We start from the raw sequence: 19423 nt of genomic DNA on the forward strand, positions 1-19423 counted from the left end.
AAACCACAGTTCATACATACGTTACTTCAAGAACCCCTTCTGGGCAGAATTAACTGCTCCCTCCTCTAACTCTCGTATAATTTTTATTATTTTTTCTTTAATTGGGTAACTGTGTGTTTTTTCCAGGACCCATCAGCTCCCAGTCAAGTCATTATCCTTCAGTCTAGTTGTGGAGGTGCCAGCTCAGCTCCAAGTCCAGTCGCCATTTTCAATCTTTAGTTGCAGGGGGCACAGCCCACCATCCCATGTGGGGATCGAACCAGCAACCTTGTTGTTGAGACCTCGTGCTCTAACCAACTGAGCTAACCAGCCACCCCAAATTTTTATTATTTTTTATAGCACTTATTAAATTGTATTGTAATGTTTTGATGTGTAATCAACTCCTTAGGTTCATGATGTCAGTAATGCCAGTTGCCATAGCAAACCAACCCAGAAATCTGTAATGGCTCAAAATTAAGTAAGTTTACTTCTCAGTCACATAAAGTCCAAAAGAGGTTCCTGGTTAGCAAGTGGCCCTCCTGCAAGTAATGTTTCAGGATCCTTCCATTTTGTGGATTCTGCTGTCCTCGATAAGGTTGCCATGCTCACCAGAATCCATCCAGTGTGTGGAGAGAGAGCACGGAAGAGATCTGGCAGGGGAGGTTTTCATGGCGCAAGCCTTCGGTGGCATTGGCTGTCAGTTCAGTCACATGCCAACCTGACTGTGGCGAGGCTGGGAAATACAGCTTAACTTCGTGCCCAGGAAAAAGAGGAAATTGGCTGGATAATAAGCTAGCCATTCTCTGACACAGGCAGACACCAGATTCATCTGTATGTCCTCAGAGCCTGGCACATAGGAGGCAGTGAATATATGTCCTCTGTATAGTAAATATCTACAGAGGCAAGTAGAGGAACAGATGAATGAGAAAGAGGAAATGAAGTAATGGGTATCCATCCCCCCCTTTGCAACGAGTATCCTGTTTGTTCCACTACGCTAGTGATTTACAAAATTTAATTTATAAACCAACTAATTTCTGGGCAATTTTCTTAAAATGCTCTTACTGAAAATATGATAATATGTCAAACATGATTTGCTCGTGATGCCAAAGGAAAACAAACAATATATTACTACTTCTTCAGAAAGTATTCTTGACAGTACTGAACTTCCCCCAGCACACACTAGCCATAGGCCGAGTGAAAGAAAAGGGTAGGGACGGGAGGTGGTCCATGGAGTCTTCTGTCTCACAGGTTTCGGACTCACAGGATTGGTTTATCAGTTACACAGAATCATGGCTATTAGATCTATACCTAATTTGCAGATAAAGACTATTCAGCCTTTAAAAGTTAACTACTATCCATCTGCCATGAACAGACCACATATTTTAAGCTTTTTATTAAAGTATGCAAGCAGAAAAATGTAAATATATCATCAGTATGCAGAATGGCGAATTGTTACAAACTGAGCAAACCGTGTGAACGGCATGTAGATCTAGAAACAACAGTATCAGTGCCCCAAAGCCACCCACGTACTTGCTTCCTACCCCACCCCCTTATTAGACTCTTATATCTTATTTCATGGAGTGAATTGATGCTAAGGATCTCAATATTATCTGAATCCCATTTAATTTTTGGTTTACCGCATTGTAATTAAGGTAAATTAAGTATGGGAATCTATTTTAAGATTGTGAGGGAAAACGAACACAAAGCATCAAACAAAAAAGACATACTTTTTTTTTTTTTCTAAATTTTTATTGGGGAATATTGGGGAACAGTGTGTTTCTCCAGGGCCCATCAGCTCCAAGTCATTGTCCTTCAATCAACTTGTGGTGGGCGCAGCTCAGCTCCGAGTCCAGTCGCTGTTTTCTTTTTAATTTATTTTTTAAATTTATTGGGATGACAATTGTTAGTAAAATTACATAGATTTCAGGTGTACAATTCTGTATTACATCATCTATAAAGCCCATTGTGTGTTCACCACCCAGAGTCAGTTCTCCTTCCATCACCATATATTTGATCCCCCCCAGTCGCTGTTTTCAATCTTTAGTTGCAGGGGGTGCAGCCCACCATCCCATGCGGGAATTGAACCAGCAACCTTGTTGGTAAAAGCTTGCGCTCTAACATACTGAGCCATCCGGCCGCCCCTAGACACACTTTTTAAATGACTTAGTAAATAATCTTTTCTCAAAATATAAATTCTAATTAAGCTAAAATCTGAATAAAATATTTAATTTACCATAGTTTCCAATTTCCATTTTTATAAAATCAGTAAAACCCAATTGTTTTAAATAATAACAAGAAGACTCATTGTTAAGCAAAAGTTTCATAAACAAGTTAAAATTTACTTAAGTCCCCAAATATTTGATGTCCAGTTGGTCCTGTCTACTTGCCAATTTTGAAAAGGAAAAAAAAAAAAACAACAGAGAGATAATACTCACCAAGAACCAATTAGTAAAATATAGAAAGTTAGCAAGGTTTTTCAGTCAGGATTCTGGGTGTAATCCTCAGGAATTTTCTAGTGAACTAAATTTAATTTCTCACAGTTAATCTGACAGCTTTTGTTGACTGTTCCTCAGTTTCTAAGAGAGCCATGCGTGTGAAGTCTGTTCTCACAGGAAGTGGCAGAACTAGCTAAATGCCCTACCTGAAGAATGGCAGGGCCACAGCTGCTCTTCCTCTGCTCTGTCTTCCTTTTGTCCTCCTGATGTCACTTCCTTTTCTCCTCCTGCCTATGTGAAGTGAATTTTAACAGTTTTTATGTAAATTAAAGCATTAGCCACCCAGGTGACTGGAGAATTGGAATTTCTGGATCTCTTAACTTAAGAAATCTTACTGCTTCCAGCCTAGAAAATAATCAAAGAAAACCATTACTGAGCTCTGGCATGGGGACTGGAAGGGGAATATAAAGGAGGCATTGCAAGCACCTTGACGGATAAGACAGTTTGCAGACTCTAAAAAAGAATGGTTCTCCAAAGGAGTTTTTCTACATTAAGAAAAAAGATTGAGGTTCTTTTTGTAGATGCCTTCTATGTGTGATTGTTCAGAAGGTTGTCCATAAGATAAGATATCTACCCATATATTTTTATAGTTGCTAGAAATATACCTACAGAAATTATTTTTCTACCGTGTTTCCCCAAAAATAAAATCTAGCCGGACAATCAGCTCTAATGCGTCTTTTGGAGCAAAAATTAATATAAACCCAGTCTTATTTTACTATAAGACCAGGTATAATATAATATAATATGATATAATATAACATAACATAATACCTGGTCTTATATTAATTTTTGATCCAAAAGACACATTAGAGCTGATTGTCCGGCTAGGTCTTATTTTCAGGGAAACAAGGTATAACATTGAATTATTAACTAATTGCGGCAGGTTTAATCAGACAAAAGACATGATGTCTAACGTCCCTTTAATAACCTTACCATTGATGCAACTATAATATAGTAATTATTTGCAATAGATAAAGCATGTACTTAGAAACCATAAAAGCATAGTGGTTCTTAATGTCAGTTTTTAATGCCTCTCAAAAATAATTGCTCCCATTATACTAGTATCTCATGTTCTTGTACGTTATATCTATACTCTTTTAGCAGATCTTTTACACGGCTTTACAGTTTCAATATTTAATATTAAGGGCTTGATTGGATTTTTTAGCAAAGGAGAAACTCTTCTAAGGTATAGTCATTTCAGTTTTCTTAAATACTGTTATTTAAGAGTTGAATTTTGTCCAATGCCTTTGAAGTGTCTAGGAGATGATCTTAGTACTTTTCGCCACAGCTTTATTATGATTTTCAGAGATCATATAATAGTGAAACACCCTTGCATTTTTTGAATAAACTTTATTTGGTCATAATGTTACTATTTTTAAATAGGCTTTTGGATTCTATTTGTTAATATTTTAATTAATATTTTTATAATGATATTCATTATTGAAGTTGGGTAGTTTTCTTTTTGTACAACTGTTGTCAGGTTTGGGATTCATCAGTTTTCCTTTTTCTATGCTCTGAGACAGGTTGAGTAGTAGTGTAATTACCTGACTTTAAATGTTTGGTAGAGTTATCCTGTGAAAGTACTGAGCCGCTAGTTGCTAATGACAATTACACGTCTTTTTAGTGGAGCTTCATTGTTGCTTATTAGTAATATGGTCCTGTGACTTCAGCCCAAAGCAGGTACCCTTACGCTGCCTTCTGTGGCTGTCCTGCTTCCCGACAATCTCTCATCCAGCGGTTTTAGCATCTACTAATAATACTTGCATTCATCAGTTAATATATTGAAGGTGGCATAATTGTGACTTTTCTTATTCTATTATTTTGTCCACTTTCTTCTTGTTTTTCATTATTTTTTTCATTTGCTCGTACTCTTTTTAAGGAAGAAATCCCCCCTCTTTTTTTGAGTATCACTACAGTGCTTCCTTGTCCTTTTGACATAGCCCAATCTTTCAGCACCTCCTGGCCATCTTACACAGGGTGTCTCCATAGCACACTTTCCTTTCCCTGCCCCTGACCTGGAGCCAGCCATGTATGTAAGCAGCCCTGGTTTGCTTGAGTGGGAAATGGAAACAAAACACTGAGTGTGAGGTGTGCTCGTTACCACTGGGCTTCATTGCTTCTGGGTCTTTTTGTAGACAGAGCTAGGGGAATAAATGAAATGATGAATTCATGATGCCTCAATTCAAATAAGAAACAACCAAAAAATTTAATTCCCTGATTCCATATATATTTTGTAATTATCCCACGGTAAAAAACTTGGTTTTTCACATCAATTTATTTACTTGTTTATACCAGCGTATAACAAACACAAAATAGTTTCAGAAACACAATAACCTGTAACACTGGCAGCAAGAAACCTATTGAGTAAAGTTCAAGATATCTTTGCAATTCTATTGATCTTAAGATATATTCTATTAAGGATGTACAGTCTTAGTATTATATTTAAAACTTACTTGATTTAATTTTTTACTGTGGCTATATTGTCTATCTAGTGTACAGTAAGATTTCTGAATTCAATGTCAAGGTTTTCTTTTTATGTTTAGGACATATAAAATCTTTACATCGCTTAAAAGTTAAAACTAGTAAAAAAGTTCTAGTTAGAGAAGTCGCTTGCACCTCTATTCCCTACACCCCACTTGCCTACCCCCTACAGGCACCTGTATTCATTAGTTTTTGCTTTATCCTCGCTGGCTTTCTTCTTGCAAAACTAAATAAATAGATACAGATTTCTTTTTATTTCCCCGTCTTTCTTATACAAAAGAACATACTAGGAACACTCTTTGGCACTTTGCTTTTTCTCACTTGACAGTATATCCTGCAAATTACTTCATACCAGTCTACAGAGGTCTTCCTCATTCTTTTTGATGGCTGTATAGTATTTCATTTACCATAATTTACCTATGGGTCAGCATATGGGTTGTTCCTAATGTTTTATAATTACAAGTAATGTAACGAATAACTTGTACATATTTTTTGTATTTGTGAAGGTGTGTTTTGGGGGTAGATTTCCAGCAGTGGGATTGATGGGTGAGAGGGTTAATAATGCACATGTAATTTTGTTAGAAAATACCAAATCCCCTTCCATATAGGCTGTACCATTTTGCTCTCCCACCAGCAACATATGAAAGTGATTTTTTTCTCATAATCTTGCCATAAAGTGTATTGTAAAATTTACCTCCTGATATACAAACAAAATTGAAAAAAGAATATGTTCTTAGATAATAAAAGCACTATCTCTAAGTAGTGGAAAGATTGGTGATTTTTATCTCCTTTAAGTACTTTTCCAATTTTGTTGTAATCAGTACTTACGACTTACAAAACAAGAAAAAAAAAATGGGAACAGTGTTAAATTTACACTTCAGAGTGAGAAATTTGATTTAAAGGAGAGAAATTTCCTGATAATTTTCAGTGGGCAACAAGAGAAAAAAAAGCTTTTTAACTCACTGACATCATTTATTTGTGTCTTGTCCAGAGCTGAGGACAGAGAATAATTTGCTGCTCAAAACGCCTTCTAAGCCCAAGAGTTCGTAATTGTTCTTATTTCTTTTTTCAACCAGAGTTATATACACACCTGGCCACACTGATGATCATATGGCCCTACTTTTAGAAGAGGAAAATGCTCTCTTTTCTGGAGATTGCATCCTGGGAGAAGGCACAACTGTATTTGAAGACCTCTATGATTATATGAACTCCCTAAAAGAGTTATTAAAAATCAAAGCTGATATTATATATCCAGGTAGGTAATTTTTTAAATCCAGCAAACCATTTGTGTCAAATGATGAGGAGGGCTCATTTTGGTTTGTCTGTGTATGTGTTTGTGTTTTTAGCCTTGAAGAGAGACATAAACTGCTTCTTTAAAATTATACCCCTAAGTCTTGTCTAGCCATGCAGTTAAAAAGGCCAAGAGTTATATCAATAACTTTTTATAAAAGATATAAGGGTTTGTTTTTTTTAACATTTAAACAGCTATTAATAGAACTATTAAAGGAAATGAACTTACATTGGAACAAGAAAATTTTTTCATTCTATAAGCTACCTTCAACTTTGTTAATTTGATTTGTATCATGGGCCACATTTTTGTCATGTAACCTTGGGTAACATTTGACCTTTGAGGTTTAGTTTTTTAATTCACACTATTGAAATATCAATAGCTTCCTTGTCAACTGTAAGAAGGGTATATTTATTTCCATTCTCCAAAAAAGAAACCTGTTGTTAGCATCTCAGCTATACTGCACTGCTCTTCAGTATGAATCTCCCCTCCATCCTGAAAGCTGAGACAGATACCAAACCCAACAAGAGGGCCCAGAAGGGAAAAGAAACTAGCTTACTTCATTTTTTAATTCCTTCTCACTTGTCCCTAACCAGACAGCCGTGGAAAAATCTGTAAATAGTGTCTTCATTACCCTCATATTCTCTCATGAGTTTCCACTGCTGAGGGAGCAGGAAACATACAGTGAACCTGGGCATTTGGATTACAATTACGACGTAAAAGGACTGGAAGCTGACAGCTATTTTTAAAGTGAAGAGAATAGACATCTGATGCACTCACAGTCAGGCAAAGCTAACAAGAGGCTGCTTAGTAAAGGTTCTTAGAGCGTCAGCTTTAGTGAATCTAGTGAACTGGCTTATTAGCACAGCAGGAGCTTATATGTAAATTATGTTCTGTAGCCATAGCTACCATATATTCAAGCCTGCTGTCAGTTACCTGCAGGGACCTTTGCAGTTAGCTGTTGTCCTCCCAGAAACCCAGTGAAGTAGGTAGTGGCATCCTCATTGCACAGCACAAGAAACAAGCTCACAGACTCAGAGACTCATGGCCACACAGCTGGTAAATAACAGTCGGTATTCTAACCAAAACTCTTGCTCTTTGCGTGATGATAGGTTAGCCTGCTTCTGGATATTTTGTCCTCAGATATTTTAAACATCCCTCTGGCAGACTTGTGTAATATATTAATTTGCACTGTCTTAAAGAGCAAATAAATGTCAATGTACCTTTATCTGGGCTGTCAGCATTTCTGAATTACTAGCCTATACATAAGATCCTTCAAGTTGTACTGTGGTCCTTGTGAATTTTTAATAGCTCTTGGTGTTTTTTTGAAAGTATGGCTCCCTATGGTAGTATACAATATTGTTTTCATATATGTATAACTTGAAACCAAATTTTTGAAAAACAGCTGTTGGAACACTAAATCATAATCTAATCAGCATGTCCACTAGTGCTTCTGCCTTCTCCAGCATCTTCTGACATCTCTGGTCCCAAGTCACAAGACCTAACACAGAGGGAAGTGCTTGCAATTTTTTTTTTTTCTCTACAATTCAGACTTCAGCAACTTGCAAGTTTTCTTTATATTGTCAGGCAGTAGAGTTGCATCCGAAGGTTCATAAGCATAGAGACGATCTGAATATCTTCCAGTGATGTGGGCTCTGTCAGGGATGGGCCAACAAACATAATCCTGGGAATTATTGGTCATCAGGAGAAAGGTGTTTGTCTGTTGCTTCACATACTAGTCTGAGGTCCAACTGCTCTGCCAGTTTCTGGATTTCTTTATTTTCAGCAAACACTTGCTTTAAAGCTTGGCTGTGTTGTGTGGACATTCATCCAAGTGATGAATCATCATCAAGCATTTGTGGCCTGTCTTGCATTTGTATCAAGCTTCTTCGTATGTCTGAGTCCAGATGAGGCGGTCACCCCAATCTCTGGAGAGGGTCTGGGGCAGTTTGGGTGGAGAGTCCTTTGTGTCCTTCTTGGGTCCCCGTCTGACTGTGGAATCTTCAGCCAGAGTGTAGGAGAGAGTCACCAGGAGTGAGAATGGTGACGCTGAAATCTGCTCCATGGCAAGTCTGGTTTTTCCCAGTCACCTGTCTCTGAGAGCCAGATGGCCTTGTTGCGTCCAAGTTTCCTCTACATTCCCCTTTTCAGTCTTTTATAAGTGAGGGCAGCATGGTGGTTAAGAGCAGAGAGTGGTTAAAAGTGGTTAAAAGCTTCTGGATCAGAATTCCAGCTCCACTCCTTCGCAGTGGGACCATGGGCAGATTATTTACCCTCCCTATGCCTCCATTTCTGCTATAACAGAGGGATAATAACAGTACCTACCTCAGGGAGGATTGTAAGAATAATACCGTGTTTCCCGGAAAATAAGACCCGGGTCTTTACAATATAATATAATGTAAGACCGGGTCTTATATTAATTTTTGCTCCAAAAGACACATTAGAGGTAATTGTCCGGCTAGGTCTTATTTTCGGGGAAACGGCATATGTTAAGCAGTGCCTGGAAAATAATGAGCACTCTACCTATCATTACTGTTGTGGTTAGTGTTTTTACTTTTAGCTTCTAATTTTATATTTTTAGTGTACACCATAACATTTTATCTAAATTTTCATATAATTATTGAATGTTTTTTGGCATTGTACATAAATTTTAAATCTCACATGTATGTAGTTTTCCAAATCTTATTTTTGTGTGTATTTAGTATGTTTTTTCAACACATCATATGAACTATGTTTACATAGAATGAATTAACTTCACTTATACTTAATGTTTTTTATCTGGCTGAAATAATTTTTTAATTATTCTAATTCAGGACATGGCCCAGTAATCCATAATGCGGAAGCTAAAATTCAAGAATACATTTCTCACAGAAATATTCGAGAGGAGCAAATTCTTTCATTATTGCGTGATAATTTTGAAAAATCATTTAAAGTGATGGAGCTTGTAAAAATTATTTACAAGGTAATTTTCATTTATCTTATTTGTACATAACCACAATTACAGTAGAATAATCTATTTAATAAACTATAGGTATAGTGAACGTATTACCTCCCAGAACAGAATAAGTCTGTTAATTTTGTAAGTAATGCCACTTACACAGATTTGAGACCAGCATCAACTTTGCAGAACACAGAAGTTAAACAAAAACTGGCGTGGACGACAAAAAGAACCATTCTGAGCCATCACTAAACCTCATGTACTTTATTCTGTAGGAGAGATTGTTCCCAACAGCCTGATGGTGAAGTTTTGTAATGACTTATATAGCATATAACCGTGTTGTTATCTGGTATCTTAGCCTGGGCAAGTGAGAAGGGACGATCTGCTAGCACCAGATATTGGGATAACAGCAGTGAGAACTAGCAGCCATGCCCAACAATGGATTAAGTACCTGTGAAAGAACACGAGTAGAGAAGTGTGGTGTATACAGAAGAAAGCCCTCACCTGAGCGGCCTCTGAGCACATCACTCTATGACAGCACTATGTGGCAATCAATTAGCATAATTCAGTTTTCTGGCAAATTGGGGATTTGCTGCATAGCAGGATAGCTTCGAGGTTAAGAATGTAGGCTTTGGCATAAGGTTACCTGGGTTTAGGAGGGAGGGGATGGTAGCTGAGGGTAAACAGCATCAAATATATGATGGAAGGAGAGCTGACTCTGGGTGGGGAACACAATGTGATATATAGATGATGGATTACAGAACTGTACACCTGAAACCTATGTAACGACTAACCATTGTCACCCCAATAAACTTTAATTTTAAAAAAAATTACCTGAGTTTAAAAACTCCCACTACCACAACCTGTGCAGCCAGAAGATACATGACACGTAACTAAGATGAGCCTGAAAAGGTACCTGGGGCCAGTTACAGTTAAAGGACCTTGATGTCCCATAGGCCTAAGTTATCAAAAACCGGTAAGATCATACTCAGTGTGCTTTATTTGAAAAGGAGGGATGAAATGGTTAAAGTGGCTAAAAAGTACCATTGGCAAAGGGTAATGTAAATATTTAAATTCTGTGCCAGTTCATTTCCTCATAATACTACGGAATAGGCACTCCAGACCGTTCATTAGTATGTTGGGGTTAGTTTAAGTACACACAGAACTCTCTCACCCTCACAGATGAGTCATCACCCAGCACCTGCCCATGACTGAAAAAAAAAAAAATGCTGGTTTTTCATTCAGAGGTGAAGTCAGCGTGTATTCAGAGGTGTATTTACTGTGGATATGTGTGAAGTATCTGTTGCATATAGAATGGCGTTATGTATTATAAAGGGGTTTATTCATTCAACAAATATTTACTGACTACCTTTCATGTACCACACTCTGGACTAGTGCAGAAATATAAGAATGACTATAGATTCCTGTCCTCAAAGAACTCAGTTCATGTTCAACAGATATTTGTAACAGATAGTGACTCTATCATAATAGCTTCCCTTTTTTGAGCACGTTTTTATGTGCTAGACATTGTACTAAATGCTTTACATTGACAATAATTTGAGGTACTTAATTCAAATACCTCGAATTTTCACTGCACGAAGATACTGTTATTCCATCTTAGTAAATGAAAAACCTGACTGAGAAAGTGAGAACTAAGTCACTTTTTCAAGGGCACACAACTAGCAGAGGTCACATACTCCAATGTCAGATGTCAGATAATCAAATCTGGTTTCCATCACACCAGGCTGCCTCCAAGGCCTGCCCACAGTATGTCAGGGTATAACTGAAGAGGGATAAATCCTACCTGATGAAGATGCAGGATAATGAGGCTTGTCCGGAAAGCTTCAGAAACTTAATCATTTAATTGGGTCTTGAAGGAGTAAACATTTCTCAGGCCAGAGTACAAGAGAAAGGAAGTCATTTTAGACAGAGGGAAAGATGTGTTGAAACACTGGGTGTAATAAAAGAGCATTATGTGTATCTGAAACCCCACAAAGACATATGACAGGAGCACAGAATGCATATGGGTGGAAAGGAAGGGAGTCCCAGGAAACGAGTCAGGAAAAGCAGGCATCATCAGGTCACAGAAAGCCTTGATACCGTTTGGGCTTTCGGGAGTAACCTGGGAATGACCAAGCACCCAAGGATCTTAGACAGGGGTGTCACGTAACAAAATGGAGAAGATGGCACTGGTGGATTTAGAATATGGAGCTTAAGGAAGTGTTTGGGGTTAAAGGTTTATATTTGGGAATCATTAATGCATGGTATTGCTGTGGCAAGTTGGTTGAGTAAAAAGAAAAAGAGTCAATGATACAACTCATTATCAACATCAGTATTTAAGAGAAGTCGAAGGAAGAGTATCCAGGATGGAAACTAAATGATAAAAGAGGTAGGATAATCAAGGGAAATGTGCAAAAGTATTATCATGTGACCTAATAAGTAAACCATAGGGCCAATGTCTGTAGCATCATCAAAACTATCTAGAATAATTTTTACATTTATAATATTTATTCATCCATTCATAAGGTATTGAGTTCCTACTGTGTGCCATTATGCTGAGCACTGGGTATTCAGTAGTGAACAAAACACACTGCTGCTATCTTTATGGAGCTCAGTCTATTATAGCTATAGGAGCATATATAAGAATATAATGTCTAAAGGAAGACATGTTTAAGGTGAAATCATTTGGGCTATTACTATATAAAAATACATTCAAGTGAAAATTTTGTTGCATTTTTTCTTTTAAAGTTTCAGACGGATTAGCTCTGTTCTTTGTTAAAAAAAAGAAATGTTTTCTTTCGCTCTCATTTTTCTTTTAGAATACTCCTGAGCATTTACATAAAATGGCTGAACATAATATCTCACTTCATTTGAGAAAATTAGAAAAAGAAGGAAAAATATGTAAGTATATGTCCAAGTTTTAATTATTTTATTCCCAGCATATAAAATATTTTTCTTTTAAGCAAACGAACTACTTTCCTTTTAAGAAAAATAACACCCATCAGAGTTCCCTTGAATATCACTGTACGTTGGAGAGACAGGCACTAGGCAGGGTCACTAGTGAAAGGCCAGCGGACCACAAATGGGAACCAAAAACGTCCACAGGAATTGGAATCTAGTTTAGGGCTTCCAATCCTCATCCACCAGAATGACAGTCAAAGGTGTATAGTGGAAAAATAGCTTCTCTTCTCCCAGACCACAAGACCACGAAGAATTTTCCATGTAAAAGATTTCGCAACAGCCAGAGGTCTTAGCAGTAATTAAAGTAGGAAACTCAAAGATAGTGAAGCAGTAATTCTACAGTTGTTTACTAGTGTTAGATTAATTTGTCAAATTCAGAATCTTTATACAAGTTTAATCCTTAAAATCAACAGGTTCAAAGCTTGAATTTTGTATAGAAGCTTCAGTAATGTTTCTAAATGTACAAAAAAAAAAATATACCAACTTTATATTGAGCAACAAAATTATTTTAGGAATGAATGCTTTTTCTAGCCAGAAGATAACATAAAATCCAGTGAATTTGGCTTATCTGTTGTTAAATATTTACTCTCTAATTTTCTTTCCACAGTTAGCAGCATGGATCCTGACAAGAAATGGAAAGCTAATCTTTAGTGTCAGATTGATGAAAGATTTTGCTGTTTTGTTTTTAGAGAATGGTATGTTTTCTTAACTATTAATTATTTACAGAGACTATACTTTCGAATGTTGAAAATAACCCTAGATATACTTTAAAATGTCATATTCTAAAATACATACTACTTTTACAACTATAATACAGATTATTTATCTAACCTAGGTTTCTCCTCATTTTACCAAAACTTCAGGATCCAACAGTTTATCCACTTTCAATTGATTAAGTAAAATGGTTATTTGAAAAATAATAAACTTTATGTAATTTAACTCTTTTGCTGCATTGATTTCAAGTTGTTTTTCAAAATGTCAGCAATCCACAAAAAACAAAAAATTGGTATTTTGACTATTTTATGTATTTAATAATAACAATTTGAGCTGCTTTGTATATAAACGGCATTATTTTTATGTATAAAAATTTTGGATAGATTCATTTGGATATATCCGACCGTCACAGCAAAAGGATTTAAATTGGATATTATTGTACCAGCAGCTAGTAACAATACTGTTTTCACTAGCTGCTTCAGTTAACAGCACAGATTTCTATGTAATCCTTCCTTTTCTGCAACCCTTGTCTGTATATGTAGATAACTGCTTTGTTTTCATGTTTCTATCAATTATATCATTATTATGGATTAGTTCTATAGTTCTGTATTACATATATTTTCTTATAATGGTAATCCCACAAATGATTCATGCACATCAACTTTTGGTAATTGAAAAATATTACATTTCCAGTTAAAGGCATTATATAATAATTATTTCTGTAATCCATGAGTACACCAAGTTACTTTCCGAGTTTAGATTTTAGTATAGAAATAGTCGTCAGCATATATATAAATTATACAGCACTTTTAATTAGTGGATTATAAAAATGGCATTTTTATATATAAATAGTGTTCTTAAATAGTGGTTAGGTTCTCAAGGTAGCCCACCAATGCTTATTTAACCCGTACGGTTGCCAAACTCCAATACTAAAATGAGCTCAGAATCCTAAAAATGTATTTTCTTTACTTTTCCCTAAAGGTAAGACTTACTTTTTTTTTTTTTTTTAACTTTCTTTAATATCCTCCTCTTTCTGCCCGTTTCCCAAGGTCCCTAGCATTTTCAAACTATTCTAAGCACTAATTTTCATGCCCTGGAGACCTGTTTTGTTCCTGAAACCATCCCATATTACAAAATAACTGTGAACTCAACAACAAAAAACAAACAATCCAATGCAAGTATGGGCAAAGGACTTAAATAAACATTTCTCCAAATAAGATAGGCAAATGGCCAAGAAGCACATGAAAAGATGCTCAACATCACTAATCATTAGGGAAATGCAAATTAAAACCACAACGAGATACTACTTCACACCCATTAGGATGGCTATTAGTTTTAAAAATTGCAAAACAGAAAATAAGTGTTGAGGAGGATAAGAGGAATTGGAACACTTGTATATTTCTGGTGGAAATGTAAAATGGTACAGCTTCTGTGGAAAATAGTATAGTAGTTCTTCAAAAAATGAAATTTAGAACTACCATATGATCCAGCAATTCCACTTCTGGGTATATACCCAAAAGAATTGAAAGCTGGGACTTGAATAGATACATACACCCGGGTTCAATGCAGCATTATTCACAATAGCCAAAAGGTGGAAGCAACCCAAGGGTCCACTGAAGGATGAATGGATAAATACAATGTTATATAGAGGGACCAGCCTGGTGGCTCAAGGGGTTGGAGCTCCATGCTCCTAACCCGAAGGCTGCCGGTTCGATTCCCACATGGGCCAGTGGGCTCAACCACAAGGTTGCTGGTTTGACTCCTCAACTCCCGCAGGGAATGGTGGGCTCTGCCTCCTGCAACTAAGATTGAACACAGCACCTTGAGCTGAGCAGCACCTTGAGCTGAGCTGCCGCTGAGCTTCCAGATGGCTCAGTTGTTGGTTGGAGCGCGGGCACTCAACCACAAGGTTGCCAGTTCAACTTCCGCAAGGGATGGTGGACTGCACCCCCTGCAACTAACAACGGCAACTGGACCTGGAGCTGAGCTGCACCCTCCACAACTAAAGATTGAAAGAACAACAACTTGACTTGGAAAAAGTCCGAGAAGTACACACTGTTCCCCAATAAAGTCGTGTTCCCCTTCCTGAATTAAAAAAAAACAAAAACACAATGTTGTATAAATATATAGATACACACACACTCACACACACAATGGAACATTATCCTTAAAAAGGAAGGACATTCTGACACTGTAATATAGATGATACTTGAAGACATTATGCTAAGAAATATAAGCCAGTCACCAGAGGACAAATACTATATGGTTCCACTTATATAAGATACCTAGTCAGGTTCACAGAGACAGAACATAGAATGGTGGGTGCCAGGGGCTGGGAAGAGGGAGAAAGAGGAGTTACTGTTTGGTGGGTAAGGAATTTCAGTTTAGAAGGATGAAAAAGTTAAAGATGGTGGTCATGATTCTACATACAGCAGTGTGAATGCACTTAATGCCACTGAATGGTACACTTAAGAATGGTTAAAATGGTAAATTAAAAAATAATAACTAAGTATCCTCCCCAACACCACCACCACAAAAAAAAAAAATCGGTACTCCCATTCCCTAAGTATAGTACATATCAACAAAATTTAAACGAGAAATCTGATTGTGTGAATATGTGAATATTTAGTTATCTCTCGCTTCTCCATTCTTTCCTATCTCTGAATTAAAACCTGCAGTTGATGAAATCAGAAAACCCAATAGTCATGTTTGATAGGCCCCGCTCCCTCGTCTCTTACTAGTTCTCCACCAAGTACTTACTGACTTCCACCTCTAGAATTTGTCGCTGCCCCTTACTGCACCAGTATTCCTTCAGCCATCATCTGGTCTTGCCTGGACTCCTGCAGTAGCCCTTAACTCTGGTCTTCCTGCGTCCATTCTTGGAGGGAGTCGGGGACAGAGATGAGAAGGGCATTCTGAACTGAGGAAGCATTGATTCCATATCACTGTCTTTTTTAAGTACCATGGCACACTTCAAGCCGCAAGTGGATCTGTTGGCAGAGGGGTGGTCATGGAAGGCTATTACATGTGTTGGTTATTGAAAGTGTCTAGGCAGCTGAGCTTTAACAAAAACAATGGCGTTCATTAAGTATCCACTATGTGCTGGGTGTTGGGTCAGATACAAAGGGGAACAGCATCTCTGCTCTCAAAAGCAGCTCATAGTCTAGCTGTGGCGATACACAATTACGATGTGCAGTACCATTACATTTGTTTGGACAGAGTATCTAAGCGGGTTGGGTTATAGGATGCTGCTCAGAGGATCCTAAGCTGTCTTAAAAGATGAGTGAGGTGGTAGCCAGGTGAAGAAGTTAGGAGTATTTGGAAGAGGAGAAAACTTGTTCCAGTTGGAATGGTATATGCACGTTCACAGGTACGGCAGCATCACATGGTTGGGAAACTATGGCGAGGCTGTATGGTGCTTGTGGGGTGAGGTCATAGGAATAAGAAGCTTCTCCACACAGAGGTCTCACAGGGACTGATGTACTGACACCCAGCCACGCTTCGGCACAGGCTGGAATGTACACGTAACTTGGGAATTAGAAACCAGGTTAGGATCCAGGGCAGGTCTAGCATTGTTGCAAGAGTTTGCCCCCAACCATTTTGGTGATTTCATTCCCCTTTTTGTTTCTCACTCCAGCCAATTACTTTGCCCTCCATTCAGTATATCCAGTAGGTTCGGGTTACTCATAGCTTCTGCTTACCCATTTTCTGTTTACTCAAGAGTTTCTACATTCTTGTCATCACCTCTGCCTTCTCTCTGTAGAGCTTCAGCATTTGTTTTGCAACAACTGTGTAGCCTATGTGTCTCCGATTCAGACGTCCTCACAGAAGAGGACCTGATTGGTGTAATTAATCATTTGGGACCGGAACTGTCCCAACTGTCAGGAGGGAACCCCATTCTGCAGGCAGTGGGCAAGGTAAGCATCCTGAGATTTGACATTTTCAGTGCAGTGGGGGAAGGAAAAAGGAAGAAGCAGAAGAGGTCTCAGAGGTAGTAGAAGACAGGGTATCAGATACGAGAAATATTTAAGAAAAGGAATAGCACTTAGGAACCGATCAGATCGTGAGGGCGGGGACCAGGTAGAAAGAAAGGAGCAGTCTAGCGGAGCTATAGATTTCTGGCTTCAGCAGAAAGCCTGCTAGATGTTGATAACCAGGATGAGAAAATACAGGAAATGGGGTACATAAGTGGGGAAATGAGGAAAGGCATTGCACTACAGATACGAGTTTGGAGTTCCAAGGATCATCCAGAGGGAGATACCTAATAGGCACTTAGATATTTGGAGCTGGGGCTAAACAGATAGGATATATTTGTTGCAGGTGACAGAAACATTTTCCACTAGCTTAAGCAAAAGGGGATGTTGGTTGGGGCATGTAACCAATCTGAGAAGGATGAGGGTGGAGCCAGGCTTGAACAAGAGCAAGGATTTGGAGCCCATCCATACAACCCCAAACCTCTCACCTGTTTTGTTTTGCTTTTTTGGTTTAGAAGCAGATGGTTTCTTCAAATGGCGGGGGACCTGGTTACGGGCAGCTCTAGGCACATAATCCTAACCATTCCATAACCAGCAGGGAAAGCCGGTTCTTCCAGCTCTGGTTTGGAAAATCCTAGAGGAAGGACTCAGTGATTTCTGTTGACTCATTACATTCCTTAGGCCCATCCCTGTGGTCCAGGAAACATGAGGTACTGTACTTGGTCAGTTTTGCTCATGTGCCAACTGCCCCTGTAGCCAGAGTGGGCAAGGTCTGTTCTCAGATGAAGAGTCTCATGGGAAGATTCTCAACTAATATTAATTCCTTACTGAATAGCTTTCCTTTCTTTCCAAAATAGAGTTCTCTGCAGTAGCTCACGGAATGACTGGGCCAACTCTGCAACCAGAGTCATTTCTGAGTGTTTCTGTCAGAATTAAATATCTGGCAGTATTTGCATATCTCCAGATTATCACTTGAAGAAAAAGTCAGTAAAGTTGGCTAGTAGCAGGGAAGCTAGAATCGTGGAGAAAAAGATTCATGTTTGGGTACTTCTTATTGCTGCCAGGGCTACACCTCAGTGTTCCCTCGCAAGTCTCTCCGTGCCTACCAGAGCGATGGACCAGCACGAAACTTGCTACCAATTTCCAGGCATTGTCGGAGCAGGAAATCTCATCATTATCAGTCTTTTCCCCCTGTTCTCTCTTTAGGGAATTGGTAGATAATGTACTCCAAATAAACAAGCAAAAGGAAGGCACACGATTAAAATAGTAAATCCAACACAGAAACATGTCAAAAGGAAGTTCTAAGACTAAGGTGTGCCCAAAGCCTGCTTCATTTAGGGGCAGGAGGCAGTGGGGTCTTCAGCGAGAGATCTCCAGGGGGAAAAATGAAACTGATAGATTATCTGGTATGTTTGAGCCTTTGAGGGGAAGAAACCTGCTGATGGTCATACAATACTGGTAGCTGAGCAATTGAAACAATAACCAGTTAATAGAAAACTATGCTGGTGAAAAAAAAAAAATAAGACAATCATTGATTCCACAAACCAAACGCTATGCAATGAAGGAAATAATTATGAAATACTATCTGCTTCTGCATTTTTACATAGGCAATAATGTAAACACTGACAAAATTGTGTTGTGAGGGGAAAGGCAGAAGTTGAAAATGCTAAATCATCACCTATGATAATAGAAAGTCAATAAAGTCTAAAATTGACAAATCAAAGACTAGAAATGTAAGCATTTTATTGGTTAATAACCAGAAAAAAATACCTCAGAAAGACAATGGGGAAATTTTTTTCCTGTTAGTATTAGTTATTTTTTAAATTGGGTACATTTATTAGTTTGATTAAACATTTTAATATCACAAAATACCGATATTATGCAATGAGTTGGTTCCAACTCTTTAGTCCAATGGAGCAAGTACTTTTGTACTAGAATTTTCTCCTGCAACATGATCAGGAATTGGGAATGCTGAGAAGTACATGCTTATGTAACGTTCTCTTAGTCCTAAGGATAAGAATCTTTTACGTTCATATTCCTTACTGTATACAATTCCCAAGTGTGAAGTTTTCCACAAGAGGAAATCCTGTACCTAGTATCCAGACTGAAGGACGTGGAGAATTAAGGTGAACTGGAGTCAAAGACTTAACAATATTTCAAGTTTCCCTGGAGTACAAAAACCATCTAAGGAGAACTAGACCCAGGACTACCGAATCCAGAAGCTTGGTGGTACATCCTTTGTTTTCCAGTCGCAATACAGTAGAGTATTAAAGATCTATCGTAGTTTCTTTCTCTTGTTGACATCTAAACTGGATTTGGGATTCAGTAACTAGCCAATATACCTAAGAGGGCTCTGCCTCTATCGGAGTCTTCAGCCAACACCACTTTTTCTCTATGGTTGATCAAGTGACCACTACAAAATCTGCAGGAAAGCTAACATATGTGACAGATTGCCTCACTTATTTTTACTAGTGTTTTTAAGAAGTTTGGGGAAGCTAGTGGTCACGAAGAAGCAAAGAAGTACTCCTCTGAAGAAAAGAAATTGTTTTCTTGATATATTTAAAATGAAGACCAATCTGGAAAAGCATGTGTT

The 19423-nt window shown here is 37.9% G+C and overlaps 1 protein-coding gene and 1 pseudogene across 1 annotated transcript in view; one reads left to right on the forward strand and one right to left on the reverse strand.

Annotated features, from left to right (window-relative positions):
* Nucleotides 1–13081, forward strand: part of LACTB2 (lactamase beta 2) — a 28135-nt gene extending 15054 nt beyond the window's left edge. The window contains exons 4-7 of the mRNA XM_019726099.3: nucleotides 6032–6210; nucleotides 9057–9205; nucleotides 12001–12082; nucleotides 12750–13081. Of these exons, the coding sequence (XP_019581658.1) occupies nucleotides 6032–6210; nucleotides 9057–9205; nucleotides 12001–12082; nucleotides 12750–12793 (454 nt within the window). The 3' untranslated portion in view covers nucleotides 12794–13081. The remainder of the gene's footprint in view (nucleotides 1–6031; nucleotides 6211–9056; nucleotides 9206–12000; nucleotides 12083–12749) is intronic.
* Nucleotides 7697–9043, reverse strand: LOC109444598 (anterior gradient protein 2 homolog pseudogene; annotated as a pseudogene).
* Nucleotides 13082–19423: the final 6342 nt, after the last annotated feature.

This window comes from Rhinolophus sinicus, chromosome 7 (genome assembly GCF_057876585.1).
Source record: "Rhinolophus sinicus isolate RSI-liver-muscle chromosome 7, RSI-T2T, whole genome shotgun sequence".
NCBI classification, from domain to species: Eukaryota; Metazoa; Chordata; class Mammalia; order Chiroptera; family Rhinolophidae; genus Rhinolophus; species Rhinolophus sinicus.